This window comes from Fistularia commersonii, chromosome 24 (assembly GCF_037954325.1).
Source record: "Fistularia commersonii isolate RoL2024-O1a breed Wild chromosome 24, RoL_Fcom_v1.0, whole genome shotgun sequence".
Lineage (NCBI taxonomy): Eukaryota > Metazoa > Chordata > Actinopteri > Syngnathiformes > Fistulariidae > Fistularia > Fistularia commersonii.
The window spans coordinates 3298338-3317038 of NC_141307.1; the positions used below are offsets into that span (position 1 = coordinate 3298338).

General features: G+C 44.9%; 1 protein-coding gene across 2 annotated transcripts in view; it reads right to left on the minus strand.

The window, feature by feature from the left end:
- Positions 1 to 438: 438 nt before the first annotated feature.
- The window catches only part of khdrbs3 (KH domain containing, RNA binding, signal transduction associated 3), a 75240-nt gene continuing 56977 nt past the window's right edge, over positions 439 to 18701 (minus strand). Inside the window, exons 8-11 of one of the 2 annotated variants that reach the window (XM_086171212.1) lie at positions 8647 to 8699; positions 3780 to 5543; positions 3450 to 3482; positions 439 to 2466 (exon numbers count right to left, since the gene is read on the minus strand). In XM_086171212.1, the coding sequence (XP_086027338.1) occupies positions 5452 to 5543; positions 8647 to 8699 (145 nt within the window). In that variant the 3' untranslated portion in view covers positions 439 to 2466; positions 3450 to 3482; positions 3780 to 5451. The remainder of the gene's footprint in view (positions 2467 to 3449; positions 3483 to 3779; positions 5544 to 8646; positions 8700 to 18701) is intronic. The other variant, XM_086171213.1, reaches the window with a different exon arrangement.

Below are 18701 nucleotides of genomic sequence, written 5' to 3' on the forward strand. Positions count from 1 at the left end.
GTGGATTAAAATGTGTTATAAATTGCAACTTTTGAAACAATAACAATTCTTCACACGTTTAAAACAACACATTCTAGTATGAGTCAAACAGTAAAATGTCTATTGGTGCTCCCAGTCGTGTTGCTAACATCTCACACACACACACACACACACACTCTCCAAACACCTTCTTACGGATTACACACCCGTGGAACTCTTCTCCTCACACACACCTGGACATCCCGAGGCCGGCGGCGTCCAAGGAGGATCCGAAAGGTTCGAGGAGGATCGCTGAGCAGGGCTCCGGAGCGCTAGTTAGCTAGCTAGCTAACACGGCGGCCGGCGCTGAGGCGGGTCCATCTTCATAATCCTTGGATTAATAATCCCTGCCGCTCAGGTAGAAGCAGCCTGGAGGTACAAGTATAACAGTCGCAATCCCGAATTATTCAGAAACCCTCCAGGTTCAACACTCCGTCCCTTTATTTCCTGCAAACGTGCACAAAGTAAACATGAAAAGAAGTACACAGAGTACACAAAGTACACAGTTTCAGGATTCCTGCTTCTTTTTCCCCTTCCAGCTTCATCTGGTTTATCCCCCTTTTCCAGATGTCTTCTGGATATTCCTCCTCCTCCTCCTCCTCTTCTACCCTCCATCTTCCCCTGTCGTTCTTCCTCTTTTATTAAACTTCCTGCTTACAAACGGCGGCGTCGTACAATAACCCCCCCACAGATAAACCGGGAAAATGTTTTATCGCCGCCGGCCAGCGTTGCCGCGGGTGACGGGGCCTCTTTATCACCGCTCCCCTTCGTCCCGGAGCCGCGGCCGTGATCGATCCCTCGCAGGTTTCCACTTAGCGAGGCGACACGCGCCCATTTGTGGTGGGGGAGGCGGAGCCTAGGGGGGGGCGGAGCCTCAGGGGGCCACCAAGTCCCGCCCCTCCTTAGCAACCGTCGCTTCTTCCAGCAGCCTAACCGAGTCCAATGAAAACAAGAACCCCCCGCCGCCCCGCCCACATGTTTTATTGACTTAATATTTCCCTTAATTTCAGCCGGGTTCGGTTCCAGAGGCGTGACCTCCTCGCCGGCGTGTTGGCGGGAGCCGCGTACCAACCGAAGCGCGGGGATTATCGGACGTTTCCCGCTGGAGAACTTTGTTCCTCCTTGACGCTCCAGATGGTCACGTCTGACATGACGACAGTTTTGGAGAGAAACCTCCAGCTTTTTGACCTGGAAATAAACCCCGGCGTTTTCCTTCTGCTTCTAAACTCCCTCCGGATCCAGTGACGGAGCTGATAATCCATGAGGAAAATAACAATATCGATTCTTGATAAGCAGCGGGCGGGGAAGGCGTACATCACCCACGCGCCCCTGAACCTGTATGCTGCCGTGGCAACGGTTTGGACCTCCAGACCTCCACCTCTGAACGCATCGACACCAAGAACCTCCAGAATCCAAAATCCACCTCCGACAAACAACTAACGGAATGAGCCGCGGCGGCGTTATTAACTCGGACACGTTTGTTTTAGATAAGACTGAGCTTTGCTTTCTTTAAGTCACTTTAAAGGAAAGGGAATCAGCCAGCACACACACACACACACACACACACACACACACAGAGTTGGCGCTGAAGGTGATGAGAGTTGACTCCTGCAGGCCTGAGGGGGGAGCGCAGGGGGGACGGCGTGCCGCGGCTGCCCTCAGGTCGCCATGTTATTGTCAGAAGGCGAGGCCGAGGCTTCGGGGAGAATCACTGCCTCTAATGGAAAACCTTTGTCGGCGGCGGCGGCGGCGTTGGCGGACGCCGCATCTGGACCCCCCTCTCCCTCCTCCCCTCCCCCTCGGGAGCTATTCTGGAACCGCCGGATCCGACCCGGTCCGCTCGGATCAAACCAGACACCCGGGAAACCACAAATAAGAAAGCGGCGTCCCTCCCGAAATGGACGATCGGCCGTAAAGTTGTCTTTTTAACATGAAGAAAAGGTAAAATCCGTGTTTCCTCTGCGGCGGCGACGGCGGCGGAGGACAACAAGGCACTTGTCGGGTTTTTCGGTTCCTGCCGAAAGGAGCGGGATGTGGGTCAGCGAGTCTCCGCCCCCCGTGGAGAATTATTACTAATTCATCCCGGCGGTTCATGTGTAATGCAGGAGCGGCCGCGTTCCCCCTCCGACGGACGGTTCAGCGCCGGTTCAGGCCGTCGCTCCCGTCCGGCAACCTTTTCTCCGTCGCCTTGCATTAAAAATAAAAAAATAAAAAAAAAGAAAGGATCCCCCCCCCCCCCCCCCCCGGGACGACAAGCTCCGCCCCTTCGGTCGGACGTCAAAATAAAGAATCGGTCGGGAAGTCCGGCGAAATTTCAAAATAAAATGCGAGTTGGTTTACTTTCCTCCTCCGGTTTGTTCTTTTTTTTTTTTTCTTTTTTTCACATTCTGTCCGTCCAGGAGGAGGAGGAAGACGGGAAGCTCCTGATGTTTGAGGTCTTTGGAAGATCTACAAAACAGGAGAGGACAGAAGATGAGCCTGCAGCAGAGGAGGACGGTCTTGTGTTTGCATTTCAAGGCCGAGCGTGTGTGTGTGTGTGTGTGTGTGTGTGTGTCCAGGATCTACAGATCTCCAACATCACACATCACATCAGGCTTACTGAAAGTCACGTGACTCTCAGGAGACGTCCCGATCGGGACGTCTCTTTTCCTCCGGCGATCTGGTTACTATGGCAACCGGGGCGTAGCATTAGCGGAGGCAAACAGTGACTGTGTTTGTTTAACGCACGGTTGAAACATGTTCACAAAGAAATAACTATAATCAAAAATGTAAAAAAACATGACGTACGTAATACTTATTTAAAATAATATGAAAACTTTGCGGAAAATAAGAAAAAAAAAGAGTTTCTGAGGGTTTTTAAGGAGGACGTTTGCCGAGTCGTTGGTAAGGATGTCACTTGTTACGTCGTCACGGTAACGATGGAAACGCGGGCCACAAAAACAAACAAAAAAAAATGCAGAATGAGTCAAAACCTGAAAAAGCTGAGTGTCATATGATGATAACAATAATAATAATAATTATAACGGTACACCTTCCTCCACGCTCGGGTACAAGGTACAGACGTGCACAGGACTGTCCCAGAAAATTAGAATAATGTGATAAAGTTCTTTATCTTCTGTAATGCAATTCCAAAAACAAAAATGTCATACATTCTGGATTCATTACAAATCAACAGAAATATTGCAAGCCTTTTATCATTTTAATATTGCTGATTATGGCTCAAAAATCCTTTCTCAAAATATTAGACTATCATGAAAAAGGAATTTTTATTCTTTTTAATCGCATTACAGTAGATGAAGAACTTTATCACAATAATCTAATTTTCTGAGACAGTCCTGTCCATATACGTAAAATACAGATTTAAAAGAAACAATAAATATACAAACAATAAAATCGGTAAGTAAATAAACCAATAAAAGCGACGTACACACCTGGAGCCGCGGGCAGGGGGCGGAGCTTCGGCCCTGGAGGGAAAATTAAAAAGAAAGTGAGAAAAAATAGGAGCAGCATTTATTTTTTTAAAAAATATACCACATATATTTTCACTAAGGTGACGGGGGTGGGAGGGGGATATATATATATATATATATATGTAATTATGACAGTTATTCCAATACACAGTTTTTTATTTATAAAAGTTTTACAGGTGCGTTTTAAGGCGGAGTTATTTGACAGGTTTAGAGAAGGTTTATGTGCAGCTAAGCGAAGGGGTGGAGTGGGTGGGGAGGGTGAAGGTTAAACTGGGGTTAAAGTTTGTTTACCTGCTGGGGGACGGAGCTACGGCCGTCCTCTCCCCGCCGGGGGTCAGCTGGGGGTCATTTAGAGGCTCTTTAACGGACGCGGGGGTCACGTGACGTGACCGCAGGAGGGCGGAGGGAGCCACAAAAAAAAAAAAAAAAAGAAATAATAAGAGAGCTAGAGGAGAGAGCAAAATCAAGCGGCGGCGGCGGCGAGTTAACGTTAGTAAGTTAACGTTTGTTTACTGATGGAATCTGGACGGTCAAATACGGGCGCAGGCTGGAGCGGCGGCAAGGTCGCTGGCAAGGTCGCCGCCGCCGGGATCCAAATGCTGTTTATCTTTGTTTTAGTTTAAATTAGTGTTTTGTTTTGTTTTTTTTTTAAACCAAGCAAGAATTATTCGCTAGAACACAAGTGGGTGTTGTTTTTTTTTTTTTTTTTTTTTTTTTTTTTTTATTCAGCATCAACAAGGAGGAAATATTAAAGGGCTTACATAAGCTGAGGGAGAGAAAAAAAAAAAAAAAAAAAAAGCAAAGCCGTAAAAAGCTGAACAAACCCGCGGGTGGAGTTAATCCACCCGGCGGAGGGAAGCCGTTAATGAGGCCGGGAAAAGGTGTGGCTCTCGAATCAGACACGGAAACACCTGCTGGGAGAGGACAGAACACTTCAACGTAACAAAAAAAAAAAAAAAAAAAAAAAAATCTTGAAAATCCTGGATTTAGAAGCAGATTAAAAATCCAAATGGGGGCGGGTTAATGTTTTTTTTTTTTTTTTTTTTTTTCCGGGAGGGAGGAGGGAAGGGAGGGGGCGGGCGGGAACACGACTAACACCGGCTTTTTAGAATAAAACAGCTGACAACATCCACAGCAGCACACCATGCTTTTATAAGCCCTTTAACACTAACGTACTTTTATGTTACAAAAAGAGAGAAAGAGGGAGGGAGGGAACAGGGATACAATATTTACACAGAGGGACTCCATCTTTTTTTTTTTTTTGTTTCCTTCTTCTTCTTCTCCTGCTTCTTCTTCTTCTTCTTCTTCTTCTTCTTCTTCTTCTTTTCTAGTTTGGGTTTGGAGGTGAACTATCTTACAGGTTTCGGGGGTCGGGGGTCGAGCCGGTCCACGATAATCCCGGTTTTAGCAATCCAAAGCGAATAACGTGAATCGCCATTGATGTTATTTTATTATTATTATTATTATTATTATTTTTATTGTTTTGGCAGCCTCCGTATCATGCAAGGTTTGCCAAGTGTGCGCGGGGTCATCGATTAATGTCGACTGAACGCCACGGAAGAAAGGAAAAAAGAAAAAAGAAAAAAAGGGGGGGCGGTTTAAAGGAGATAAAAAGGAGAAATTCGGCGAGAAATTCAGGGGAAGGGCGGAAAAAAAAAAACTGGAATTCAAGAGCGGGACGTCTTCAGAGAGAGAAGCTGTATCTCGAGGAGAGATTTATTGTTAGTGTTATTATTTTTATTATTATTATTTTCAGGGACGGGCGGAGCGGTGGTGGTGGGTGGGAGGGGGTCTCTATTTTTATTATGATTTACCATGTCTTTTATTTTGACGGGTCTGGTTGTGGCTGCTAACGGTGTGTGTGTGTGTATGTGTGTGTGTGTGTGTGAAGGGGGGAGTTGGTGGAAGGTCATCCATATAAAATCCATTACTTGGGCTGGAAGTGGGTGGTTTTTCTAACAGTTCAATATCTGGAGTAGGGCTGATCTCTGAACAGTCCCTTGGTCGCCCGCGACGACGCCGTCTTGCCGCGACTGTTGGCCCACTCGTCTTGACCTGGGATTCGAGGGAGGAGGATAATCATTAATCAATCATTAATCAATCATTAATAGTAAAATATATACATATGGGATGATGAATAAGAAGTACTACTACTGGTCTGAAGACTTTTCAGGACATGTTTTTTTTTCCTGTGCTGAAAAATCGCCCAGCAGTTTGTGATTTATAGTCTTCCCAGGTGTGTGTGTGTGTGTGTGTGTGTGTGTGTGTAGGGGGCGGGGGATCCCTGGACATGGGGATGGGGCCAGTCATTGTTCCGAGACCGGGATGAGACCGGATTTGTTTTCTTAATCCCGCCGTGGGAATAAAACGGGCCGGCTGACGAGCCGCTCCGGCGCCGCCGTTATTGGACATTTTCACGTGGATGCGGCGTGACTAAATAGCGGGAAAAAAAAAAAGAAAAAAAAAAAAAAAACAGGGTTGCCAAGGTGATGCAGCGCCTGTCAGATGCCGCCTAGTGGATGGAACGGGGGGGAAAAAAATGCAAAAATGTCGCTATGGTGATCAGAGAAAAAAAAATCCCCGAGAGGCGTTCGGAGGTAAACTGGAAAAAACAAAACCGAGCAGGATTACCAACGTTTAGCCTGAAAATATAAATTGAACAAAAAAAAAAAAAAAAAGCAACAAATATAAAGTTTAAGACTATGAGGTACAAAAAAATGGGAATTTAATTGAATATTTAAGATAAATAACATTTTTGGGATTACATTTTTATTATGTAAAATTTTAAAAATATTTCTTGAGAAAATCAAAACATCCTGAAACAAATATTTGAATATTGAGTTGATTTATTTTTCCTCCTAGTGGATGGAACAGGGTGGGGAAAAAAAAACAACAAAAATGTTGCTATGGTGATCAGAGAAAAAAATCACCGATAGGCGTTTGGAGGGAAACTGGAAAAAACAAAACCGAGCAGGATTACCAACGTTTAGCCTTAAAATATAAATTGGAAAAAAAAAAATATATATATATATATATATATATATATATATATATATATAAAGTTTTAGCTATGATGTATAAAAAACAGGAATTTAATTGAATATTTAAGAAAAATAAAATTTTGGGAATTACATTTTTGTTACATAAAAGTTAAAAATATTTCTTGAGAAAATCAATATTCAATCAATATTTGAATATTCAGGTGATTTACTTTTCCGCCTAGTGGATGGAATAGGGGGGAAAAAAAAACAAAAATGTCGCTATGGTGATCAGAGAAAAAAATCACTGATAGGCGTTTGGAGGTAAACTGGAAAAAAAAAAAACGTTTTAGCTATGATATACAAAAAATAGGAATTTAACTGAATATTTAAGATAAATAATATTTTTTTAACTAAAAAGTTAAAAATATTTCTTGAGAAAATCAAAACATCCCGAAACAAATATTTGAATATTCAGGTGATTTATTTTTCTGTTTAATGGATGGAACAGGGTGGGGAAAAAAAAAAACAAAAATGTCGCTATGGTGATCAGAGAAAAAAATCACTGATAGGCGTTTGGAGGTAAACTGGAAAAAAAAAAAAAGTTTTAGCTATGATGTACAAAAAAATAGAAATTTAATTGATTATTTAAGATAAATAACATTTTTGAGAATTCATTTTTATTACAAAAAACTTAAAAATATTTCTTGAGAAAATCAAAACATCCTGAAACAAATATTTGAATATTCAGGTGATTTATTTTTCTGTTTAATGGATGGAACAGGGTGGGGAAAAAAAAAAACCAAAAATGTCGCTATGGTGATCAGAGAAAAAAATCACTGATAGGCGTTTGGAGGTAAACTGGAAAAAAAAAAAAAGTTTTAGCTATGATGTACAAAAAAATAGAAATTTAATTGATTATTTAAGATAAATAAAATTTTTGAGAATTCATTTTTATTACAAAAAACTTAAAAATATTTCTTGAGAAAATCAAAACATCCTGAAACAAATATTTGAATATTCAGGTGATTTATTTTTCTGTTTAATGGATGGAACAGGGTGGGGAAAAAAAAAAACAAAAATGTCGCTATGGTGATCAGAGAAAAAAATCACTGATAGGCGTTTGGAGGTAAACTGGAAAAAAAAAAAAAACGTTTTAGCTATGATGTACAAAAAAATAGAAATTTAATTGAATATTTAAGATAAATAAAATTTTTGAGAATTCATTTTTATTACAAAAAAATTAAAAATATTTCTTGAGAAAATCAAAACATCCTGAAACAAATATTTGAATATCCAGATTGATTTATTTTATCCGATTATCCCGGTCCTGACACAACAATTTGTCGGTTTCCACCCGAACGCGGCGTCGTGTGTTGCCACCTGCAAATACTCCTGTCCAACGTCTCTCCATTAGCTGATATTATCTACCGCTGTGCACTCGTAGTATCTCAGAGTGCACGTTCTATGAAGTGACTGTATCACGCCTGTCAATCCCACGGCTGCGTTTTTTTTATTTTATTTTTTTTTATTCCTTCTAAACGCTGCTCTGAGGATCAAGTCAACAACAGAAGCGTTTTATTTTTTTTTTCCCCGCCGGTTAGCGTGGAGGGGATGTTAACACCATTGTGTTGTCACGGCGACCAGGCCCTTGTTTCCAGCCGTCCATCACTCACTCTCTCTCTCACACACACACACACACACACACACACTTCTCAAATACTCATTACAGAGTACAAAGTACTACAAATACTGAGTTCTTTAAGGCGCTGCTGTTCAATACACCTCTCGTCTTCGGTCAAAGTTGATTAAAAATTTAACACTTAGCTACCAATTACTTTTAACACGGAACATTTAATTACAACCCTGAACTGTGACACACACACACACACACACACACACAGGTAAAGCTGGAAAGGAAGAATATAAAGGTGGCGCGTGTCAACTCCAATCAGGTCGGCTTCGGAAAAAGGGTTTTCCATTGTTGTTTTCGTAAATACGCGGTGAGTTCTTTGCTTCCGATGCGGGAAACGTGGATTATTACATTTAACTGAAATAATCACCTCGTCCGGAGGAATTTCTCGTCATCGTGAACGCAGGAAATGGGGGTTTGGAAAGAAATGTGACACGGACGGTTGTACTCGTACTCTTCGAGTTCTGTCAGAGTATTTTGAACTCACCGTAGGAGTCGTAGGATTCCCCGCTGTGGCCGTACTCGTAGTACTCGTCTGAGCTGCGGACACACACACAGCGGCGGCGTTAGCATAAAAACACAGTACTGTCCTAAAAGGACAGTTTTCATTTGGTAAAAAAAAAAAAAAAAAAAATGGTACAAATGATAGTTTTTTCATTCAAGCTTCCGGATGTTATTTTTAAAAAACGTCCGTTTCCGGCCATTTCTGACATTTCGCAGCGAACCCTCGATAAAGATTAGCAGAAACAAAAGTCGCCGGAGAACTTTTTCGGTTGGGAAACGTGCAAAGGACGAGACTATCGGCAAAAAGAAAGCCGCATTAAGAAGAAAAGTTATGAATTCATTGCGACAGATGATACAAAAGCGTTTTTTTTTGCAATGACGAGCGAGCTAATGAAGCTATGAAACTCTCAGAACTGTATTTTCATTTATTTGTTATTTTTTATTCTAGTGCAAAACGTTTGTTATTGCCTAATATAAACTGTAACGGTTGTTGCATTCAGATTAAATACCGAACCGACAAAAGTTTTTATTATTCGAACCCTTGCGCCTCCCCTAACGCGTCGGCGGAAACATTTTCATGCACAAAACTGCTCCCTTGCACAAAAATTTATTTCTCAAATATCCCTCCAATTCAGGACGGGATTCCCGGCGCACGCCGTCCGTCCACGGAAACCCCTGCGTTTATTTATCCTTCTCTTTATCTTGTCTTTCATCGGCTGTTTTCATCCTTTTGTTAGCGATTTTGTTTACGCCTCTGGGACAAATTGACCGAGAGGCAAACCCGGGGAAACTTCTTATTGCTTATTTTTATCTGCTTAACTTTCCAGCGTGACCGGATCCGTGGGATGAATTATTAAGTTATACTAGTTATGGTAGTAATTCACGGTTAAACGTCTCATCGTGTTATAATATTAAACAATATTTCTGTTTGTGCTGGTTTGTGCTGTTCATCGTTGGGGTTTTTTTTTGAAAAGGGCGGCGGCCGCGGAAATCGAGACGCCGCTAGAGGCGTTTCCATGGCGACAGAAATAGGTGTAATAAGAGCGTTAGCGTCGGGGCCGGTGAAGTGGAACGTCGCCGCGTTTTCCGGTTGTTATCGGGTAGCCGGCGCACGTCCGCAACTTTCTCCAACATGAAAGTTGAGAAAATAAAGTGGAAAATAAATAAAGAAAAACCAAAAAAAAAAAAAAAAAAGGGGGGAAACATTTCCATCAACGTTTGTGCTCCCAGTAGCAATTTCCTCTTCCCTCCCGCCACATTCCCGCCCGACGCGGCGCTCCCGTATCAGCGCGCATGGAGATCTATGAGAGCTGGCACCTTTAATGAAAAATAAAAAGACGGGAGGAGGAGGAAGAGGCGGGAGCCGTTCGCCTCTCCTTCTTATTTCTGTGTTTGTTTGCGTCCGGCGCCGAGACGCTGACAGAACAATCGCGCGCCAGCGTCGCCCGGTAACAGCGCTATCTTCAAGCAGAGGCAATCCATCACGGCGCTGCCACCGAGTCGACGCCGTGGCGGCCGGGTCCTCGCCGACTGTCACTCAGGGCTCGGTCGCCGACGGCAACAGCCTTCTGACCAGCCTTCTGAGACGGGCGTTAGCCGGGATCGGGTTAGCGAGTTTTAAGTCGGCGATTAGAAAACGAAACACTCCGACAAGCTTGGACTGCAAACTCAAAAGGGAGGTTTGAACTTGAGGAACAAGGACTTGTCCGCAACTCCACTTCTGACCGGACTTGAGTGAACCAATAGGACGTGACCGGGATGTTGACTTGGTATAAACTTGGCGGCTAACCCAAGTCTTGTAACTCAAGTACGATTTCAATCAAAAGACATGAAGTTGACTTGGAACTTGACAAGAAAGCAAGTAGTTGAGGGTAAGGACCCGGACTTGTATGCTGCTGTATGCGAGAGGGCCAGAAGCACATGGAGACTCGGAGGCGAATGGACTCGTTGTATCACTTGAGACCGAGAATTCGGGACCTGACTGGGAGGCTGAGGATGAAAACTCTCAACTTGGCTTTAACATGACATTATTTTACGACACAAAGAAGCTGGATTTGATAGCGGACACCAGAATTGGGGGTCAAACAACTCAAGTCAAACAGACCTAGAATTGAGTCATCGAAACGCCAAGAGCAGGTTAGATCAGGTCATTTTATGGTATTTTTTTGGGGTGCAGATTCAAGTCAAAGCGTTACAGTTTCATCATTCATTTAAGAAATTACAGTCTACTTGATGACGTTTATGGAAGCGCTATCTTTCGGCAATCAAGAACTGGGCATGTAGAACCTCCACGACCTCTATCGAGAGTTTTCCCTCCAGGGTTTCTCCGGGCGGCCGAGCTGCGCTGCAATTCATACGTTAGCATCTTTAGCACGCTCAGAAGCACTCCGTGCCATTTGCCCGCACAAAGTGTTCAAATAAAAACCACATATGTCGACCAGCGCGCCGTCGCTTCGTCAAACGTCCTGACACGACCGACGATCCCAGCCAGCAAACTGTCAACTGGCCGGCACGGCCGGTAGCAATGCTAATATTAGCTGCCGCCGACCGGCCGCAGCAAGCGCTCTTGCGAGCCGCCGGGCGAATCGTCCTTGTCGCCGGTTTGTTATGTTCCCCGAGTGAGCATGCTAAAGTACATAAACCGTTGGGATCGAACTTATCCAAAAATAATGGGGGCAAAGTCGCGATACCGCGTCGCCAAACCGGAAGTACCTTTTATTTTTTGAAAAGCAACCCAGTAGGAATGATTACTACATAATTCCAACGAGCTAAAGACAGTTTCGCCTAGCTTGCGTAGCTTCTTTTTATTAGCAAACGTCCACGACGTGGCTTTTATTTTTTTTTCTAATCTTCCCCCGCGGAGCCGGACGCCCTCGGCAGGACCGAGGAAGACGAGGCGGGAGTCATTTGAAGGCACTTTGGTGGCTCGATGAGACGTGAGACGGCTCCCCGAGGAAGCCCCGCGCCTTCACACCCGGCTTAGCATAAATTTTACACACTTAGCGACTCCGCCGCAAACAATGCCGGGCCGTGAGAAACAAACAGGGCCGCTCCTCCGGCGCTAACACCCTTCCCCCCCCCTTTGACAGGAAGCGAGGCCAGCCGCCGTCGCTCTGAGCTTTCCGATCAACCCTCCTGGCTCACGTGCCGCCGCTAGCGTCGAGTCACAGGAATATCCTCGACACCGCTCATTGGCTGACGGAGGATGCGGGGGTCTGGGGAGGAGGAGGGGGGGGGTGCGTTTGACAACTGAGTGCATGTTTTGGCTCGTCATGTTTTACCCGGAGACAAGGCCTGACAGGATGCTAAATAATTAGATTTCACACTATGCTAAAATGCTGCAGAGCGGCGGTTGCTTCTCCCGCTCTCAAACCCCCCCCCCCCCCCTCTCCTGGAAAAAAAAAAAACAAAACAAAAAAAAAAAAAAACACGCATTGTTGCGTTTGTCAGAAAATCCATTTGCCGCAATTCTCCGGCAGACATTGTGGAAGTACATACGATATTAGACGGCGTTGTGCGGGTCTGTCATATCGAACAATGAGCGGCGGTCTGGCTGGTGTGTGTACCTGCTGCAGGCTGTCAGCGCCTCGCCGCCACCCGGACCCCCCCGCCTTCCTCCAGCACCCCCTCATTTATTTCCACCGCATCCAGCCGGGATTCGTTCTTTCACTTAATTCTCCAAGTCGGCGGCTGAGAAGCGCCCCGGTGCAGACCTGCTCTCCAAACAAAAGCACCAACGTGTGTGTGTGTGTGTGTGTGTGTGTGTGCAAAAGGCGGCGAGGCGAGCCTAATTTCTGAGGTGACGCTGCGACAACAAATCCTGGCGGCGATTCTCTCGCCGCTGCTTGTCGTGAAAGTCGTCCCCGCGGGGCGAATTCTGAAGGCGACTCGCACGCACATCCATATTCATCCGAACGCCAGACTCCACGGAAACGGCGAATAACACGGCGATCTAGAAATATATTTAACACTTTTCATCACGGGGGGGGGGGGGGCTAACCGGCTAACGGCGAGTAAAAATATCCCAATAAACCGAACTTGATAAAGACTTAAAACGATTAATGATCTTGAAAAAAAAAAAACACATGTAAAAGTAGCTCCCGCTAGCGCCGCGGCAGCTAATGCAGTTTTTAAAAGTATTTAACTGAACACGTCGATGACATCGCATTTATGTATAATTCAGCGGGAGCAGGAGAAGGACGCGGAAACATCGGCACCCTGAAGGTCACCGAGGGGTCGGGGTTGCTTTTAAGGGAGAAAAAGGGAGAAAGCGAAGTGGAAAGAAAGGCTCCGACGCCCCGGCGTACCTCGCACATTTATCATCATTGATCCCATATCACGGAGTCTCGGAGTCAAACACGCCGGAGGCGGCGGCGGCGGCGGCGGCGCGAGCACGCGATGAGGCGCCCGCCGAGCGGATCTCACATGAGATATCACCCTGTCATAAGTGTGAATGTGCTTTGACTCTAAATAGGTCGGCCTTTGATTTTGACATTCATTAGCGCCGGGCGTCCGTCGCTTTGCGTCTCCCTGAACCTTCGCTGACCGCGAAAAAAAAAAAAAAAAAAAAATCCGAGGGGGGGGGGACGAGATGTTTGCGAACGTTCGATCCCGGCGTTTTGTTTTTTAATCGCGGGAATCCGATAACAAGTCGGAAACGTCTCCTCTCCGTCATCTCTGTAAACGCTTCATCTTCGGCGCTGATGTTGCTGTTAGGGTGAAACAGATGGCGGTGTTAAATCTGAATGATGTAGTACACGTCCCGAGTGGACAATGTTTTCTTACAGCGCCATTACTCTTCCAGTCCTCTGCGGTGAGTCTGAAAGAAGCCGGTGCATTACGAGGGGCGGCGTGACCGCACTTTTCCCGACGTCGCTTCGAAACCGGTTACCGGGACGTTTCCGGGAGACGAAGACGATTCCGTCGCGACCCCATTAGCCGGTATCTGCACACGCCGACGTCCCATTCATTTCAACTGGGTTTATCTGTTAGCTTAGCGTTCCTGATCTGATGTCAATCATAACTGATGTCAATAACAGAACTGTGCAATATTTCATTTCATAACAGCTGCACTACAATTTTTCCTTTTATCATACTATTGTGCACTCCTTACCTCACTTGTTACTAAGACACTTATAGTTTTATCATTTGTTTACTGAGACACTCTATAGTTTCACTGAGACACTTTATAGTTTATAGTTTATTTTTATTTCTAATTCTGCCTTTTCTTTTTATTATTTATTACTGTTATATTTTCTGTAACTCTGGCACAACAATTTCCTTAGGGATTAATAAAGTTGTTCTTATCTTATCTTATCTTAACGATGCAAAGGAAGAAGGTGAGGATCCAATCAGCATTTGGAGAAAAGATAAATAACAGAAAACAGCAGCTGATTGGCGCAAGATTGGGTTTTAAAAGTGAAAAGCCTCGGCAGCGGAGAAGCGTCTCCGTAGGGATTTGATGTTCGCACGGCAGCCTGCCCGCACTCGCCCGGACCATTACGCTGATTTCCGGCTTCACGCCGAGACGCAGCGGCTCCGCCGGCGTCCTCGGAGGACGGCGTTGGCGGCGAGAATCCGTGAGACGTCGAAGAAGTGTTGGTGTGAATCACAACGGCGATCCCGCTGGGGGACCAAAAAGACAAGGATCTCCGCCGCTTTTAGCAGAAGCTAGCTATATTAGCGGCACAAAACTTCCTGGTTGCGACCCCATCATCGACCGGAAGTAGCCAATCGGCCGAGCCGGCATCTCTGCAAGGCAACGACAATGCCGCCGTTTAATTGAAGGAATGTCTACCGCTAATCCCATTCATTTCAATGGAGTTAGCTTAGCATTCCTGATGTGATGTCAAAAATGCAGATAAAGTAGCATTGCAGTAAATCTACGAAGATGACCTTAATATAAATGAGGTTTATCTCAAATCGGCATTTAGATGAATTTAGAAAAGAAAAGAAAAAACAGCTGCCGATCGATGCAAGATCGGGGTTTTAAGAGCGAAAAATCCTCGTCAGCTGAAAACAACACGGTCTCCGAGGAGATTTGACCATCCCGAACAATCACGCGCATTTCCAGCTCCACGCCGATACGCGACGGGTCGCCCAGCGTCCTCGGAAGACGACTACCAGCCCCGTTTTTTTCTCATTTTTCGTCCGAAAGCAGACACAACAGCCTCCGCCTCTCGCCCGACCGTGGTTTCTGGCGCGGCGATGCTTCTTTGATGCATCTTTTGTAATAATTTCTATCATTCTTCTTTTTTTTTTTTTTTCCACCGGAGGTTGAAAAACGGAGCGTCAACCGGTAAAAAAAAAAAAAAAAAAAAAAAAAAAAAGCGGCGGCGCTGAAAGCTCTGATTACACCGCCAACAACTGTACAATGGAAATGGATGGAGCGCGAACCGCGCCGCCATTTTTCAGTGTTAAGTGTGACACCGAGCCGACGAAAATTTCAAACGGGGGACCATCGCCCGTGGAAAACGCCGATGATTGCTCGACGTGGCGGCTGATTGCGGCGGCGTATCAAGCGCGGCCCCCTCCGAGGCCACAGAAGGACCATTAACCCCGACTCCCTTCTTTTATTTTGGCGGGGAGAGTTCGGCGAAAGCCCGTTTTAAATGGTAAGGAAGCCGCCTTCGGATGTGACAAATGAAAACCGGCACGTGACAAACCCCGCGTCTCATTGAAGGGCGCATCAAAGTATCCAATATGCAACTTGGCGTGGAGACGGAGGCGTATATCCTCGCCGTCTCGCGCTCGTTAGGTTGTCCAAATCCCAGCGCGGCGCCAGTCAGTCATCCTGACGAGCTGTCTACCTTGAAAACCGCCGCATCTGCAGCATCGCGAGCGCAGCCCAGAAACAACTTCTCTATTCCCTTTCCGCCAACCCGGGTAGAAAATAAACAGGGGAAACAGTAAACCTTCATGTTATACACGTGTTGTATATTTATCTCTCCGGCTATGATTTATTCATGAAAGAGGAAGGAGGAGGAGAAAAAAAAAAAAGATAATTGAGAGAAGGGCTCATATATGTGACAAGTTGCATGTGTCTCGCAGGGTTTGTGGTTATTACACATGCTTACTGAGGTTAGATTTCGCTTCTGGTAGGAACGGCGTGTTTGTTTTGACAAAAAGACCGGCTTTCGGGAGCGGGTGAAAAGACGACGTCGCGTCAGAGGCTTTCCGAGTGACGATCGCTTTCTTGGCGGGAGTCTGCGTTAGTAAACCTGCGCGCGAACTAGCGCGGTTGGCGTGTTAGCAACGCTTGGCTTCTTCATCCGAGTACCTTCGCTACTTGTTAGCGTGTCCATTTTAGCCGCGACGTCTTGCTAGCTCACCGACCAGTTGCAATCAATGACGGGCGCAGCTCATCATGCTAACGCAGCTAATAGACCTCAGGTTTTTGTCTAATTTAAAACAAAAAAAAAATCCTCACAGCAAAAGTGCTCCAAAAATTAAGATAATTAATTTTACATACAATGCAGAAAATGTTTTCTCGCATGACGTTTCAAACAAACGTGTTATTGGTTAACATATTTTTCTGATTAGCATCTGAGGAACAGCCTATGTTTGCTCGAAACATCATGCAAGAATATGTTTTCGGTATAATATGTAAAATATACTTTTTTGGAACCCGCTATTAAGTTTTAAATAAGACAAAAAGAGCGAGCGGTATGCATGACCGAAGATGTCCATATAAATGTATGCATTTTCTACCATTCCGCTACCATAACCACCAAAGTGCTATTAGCTGCATTAGCATAATGTACTGTATTGAACTGTACTGTGCTGTTCATTACGACATGTAAAATAAATTTTAATTCTTTTCAATTCTTCTATTTTTTTCATCCAGCACTCGTGTCTCACTGGGCAGCAGATTCGCTTGTTTTTTCGTTTTCTCACTTAAAACATTTTGAGAAATTCGGCTAAAACGGAAAAAAAAAACAGCAGGACAGTATCTACTTCTTTCTGGTGAGATCCGGTCGACGACGTGGGAGATTTAAAAACAAAAACGGACAAACGGGCCTTCCATCGCGCCATGTCGCCTTCTTCCGGACGCTCCTCTGGGAACCATCTGCCCTTTATCGGCGTTCGAAAATGAAAAAAAGCGCACGCCGGCGGCCGTGATCTGAGAGGACGAGCGGGCAGATGGACGGTCGGCGTCCGAGCACACCGAGTTCTGCCCGGATGAAACTCTGCCGCCTCCTTTTGTCCGATCCTCGGTGCTTTCAGGTCATTTTGACTCTTTTGCGGCGTCCGTCCCCTCTGTTGCCGGGCCTTTCATTTGCTTTTCCTCTCATTTCCATCAACTTAGACGCCATTTCTGGACATTTTCTCCCGAGTTCAAGTTAATACCCGGTCATTTCCCGGCAGTTCCAGGCCGGTTCTCACACCATCTCTTGAAATTGTTTCAAATATTGTGAGTTTTAAGTTACTCCCCGGCTACGTTTAATATCTATCTAAATTCTCTGTTGAACCCTGTTTTTTTTTTTTTTGTTGTCACTAATTGTTTCATAATTTCTTTCACTTTCTGGAGCTTAATGTCATTATTTTTCCTTTTTTTCCCACTATGTCCTGCCTCATTTGAATGTGATTCCACTGAATTTAATTACTTCCTGTTATTTTTGAGATTTTCACACTCTGCTGTTTTTGCTAATTAAAGTAATTAAAAGTAATCTATTAATTCCCACCGGCAGAAATCAACCAACAGAAAATTTCCTTTTCATGTCAAAAGGTTACCTGGAAACCAGAGGCGACACGACCCCAATAAATATTAAGGCGCCGTCTGCAAACATGTTGAGAAATTATCAAGAAAATACATTTCACATGTTACCCAGAATTCTGAGATGATCTAAATGATGATTAAAAAAAAAAACAGCTATGAAAAATTCAGTAGGGAATTATTCACAGAATCTGCGATTTTCATTTTTATTTGATTCGATATTTTAAGATTTTGTCGTTAATGGCAGGGAAATGAAGTGAAATAAAAACCCATCAGGAAACTGTATGAAAAATTGAGCAATAAAATCGAGCAATAAAACATGGAACTTTCTTAAAGAAATTGTAGAAAATGACTGGAAAAGCGTCACAAAAATAATCATAAAAACCGTCTGAAAATGATTTTCATATCAGTGAGGAATTACAAAAGTCACACAAATATTGGTTAAAATTCAGTACATTTTACCAGAATAATTACACACAAGCACACCAGAGCGCGATCAACAGAAAATGTTTTTTTTTTTTTTTTTGGAGCCAGACCCAAATTCCCAGAATCTCCCCGCACGTCTCCAGCTAGATATTCCTGGCGTCTCTCCGTTGGCTCGTGTAAATAACTATTCTTCGGCGTCGGTTGCTTTCGGATCAGAAACGTCAACACGGCGGCTGCAGCTGCAAACCACCGGCGTGGAGACGGGATGAATCCAGGTTTGCGGCGGACGTGCACCGGGGGATTATGGGATGGAACGAGACGTTAGACTAAACTTCTCCAGCCTTGACATCCGGCTGCCGCTGGGAAAATATAGTTGCGTGTCGGAGAACGGCTGCCTTTAGACGCGGCCATCTACGGTATCTGCTGACATTTCGGAGGAAATAACGGTCCAATCCGGCTTATTTTATGTTTGAAAGGTGACGGCGCAACGTTCGTGGGTGTGAAATTTGAAAAAAAAAAAAAAAAAAAACAAATAAATGGATGTTGCTTCTGCAGAAGCGGCGTGATGTTCACATAAAAAAAAAAAAAAAAAAAAAAAAAAAAGGCTTTGAACGCGTCTCCGGCGCCGAACGAAGAGGTGAAGCTACCGATGAAAGCAGCAGGCCGAACCCGGGAGTCGGCTCTGCGGCTGATGTTTCCACGGCGACGCCGGGTCGATCAGTAACGTAGTCCACAGATACCACAGTAGTAGCGTTGGGGTTTGTTAGCGGTTAGCATTCAGCCCTTGCTTGCTAGTCCTGCAGCCCTAGTGGCCGAATGTGGAACTGCAATTCTGACAAAACAGACGTTTAGCGACGTTTCGGGAGCGGAGAAAAAACAACTCAGACCAGGCGGCG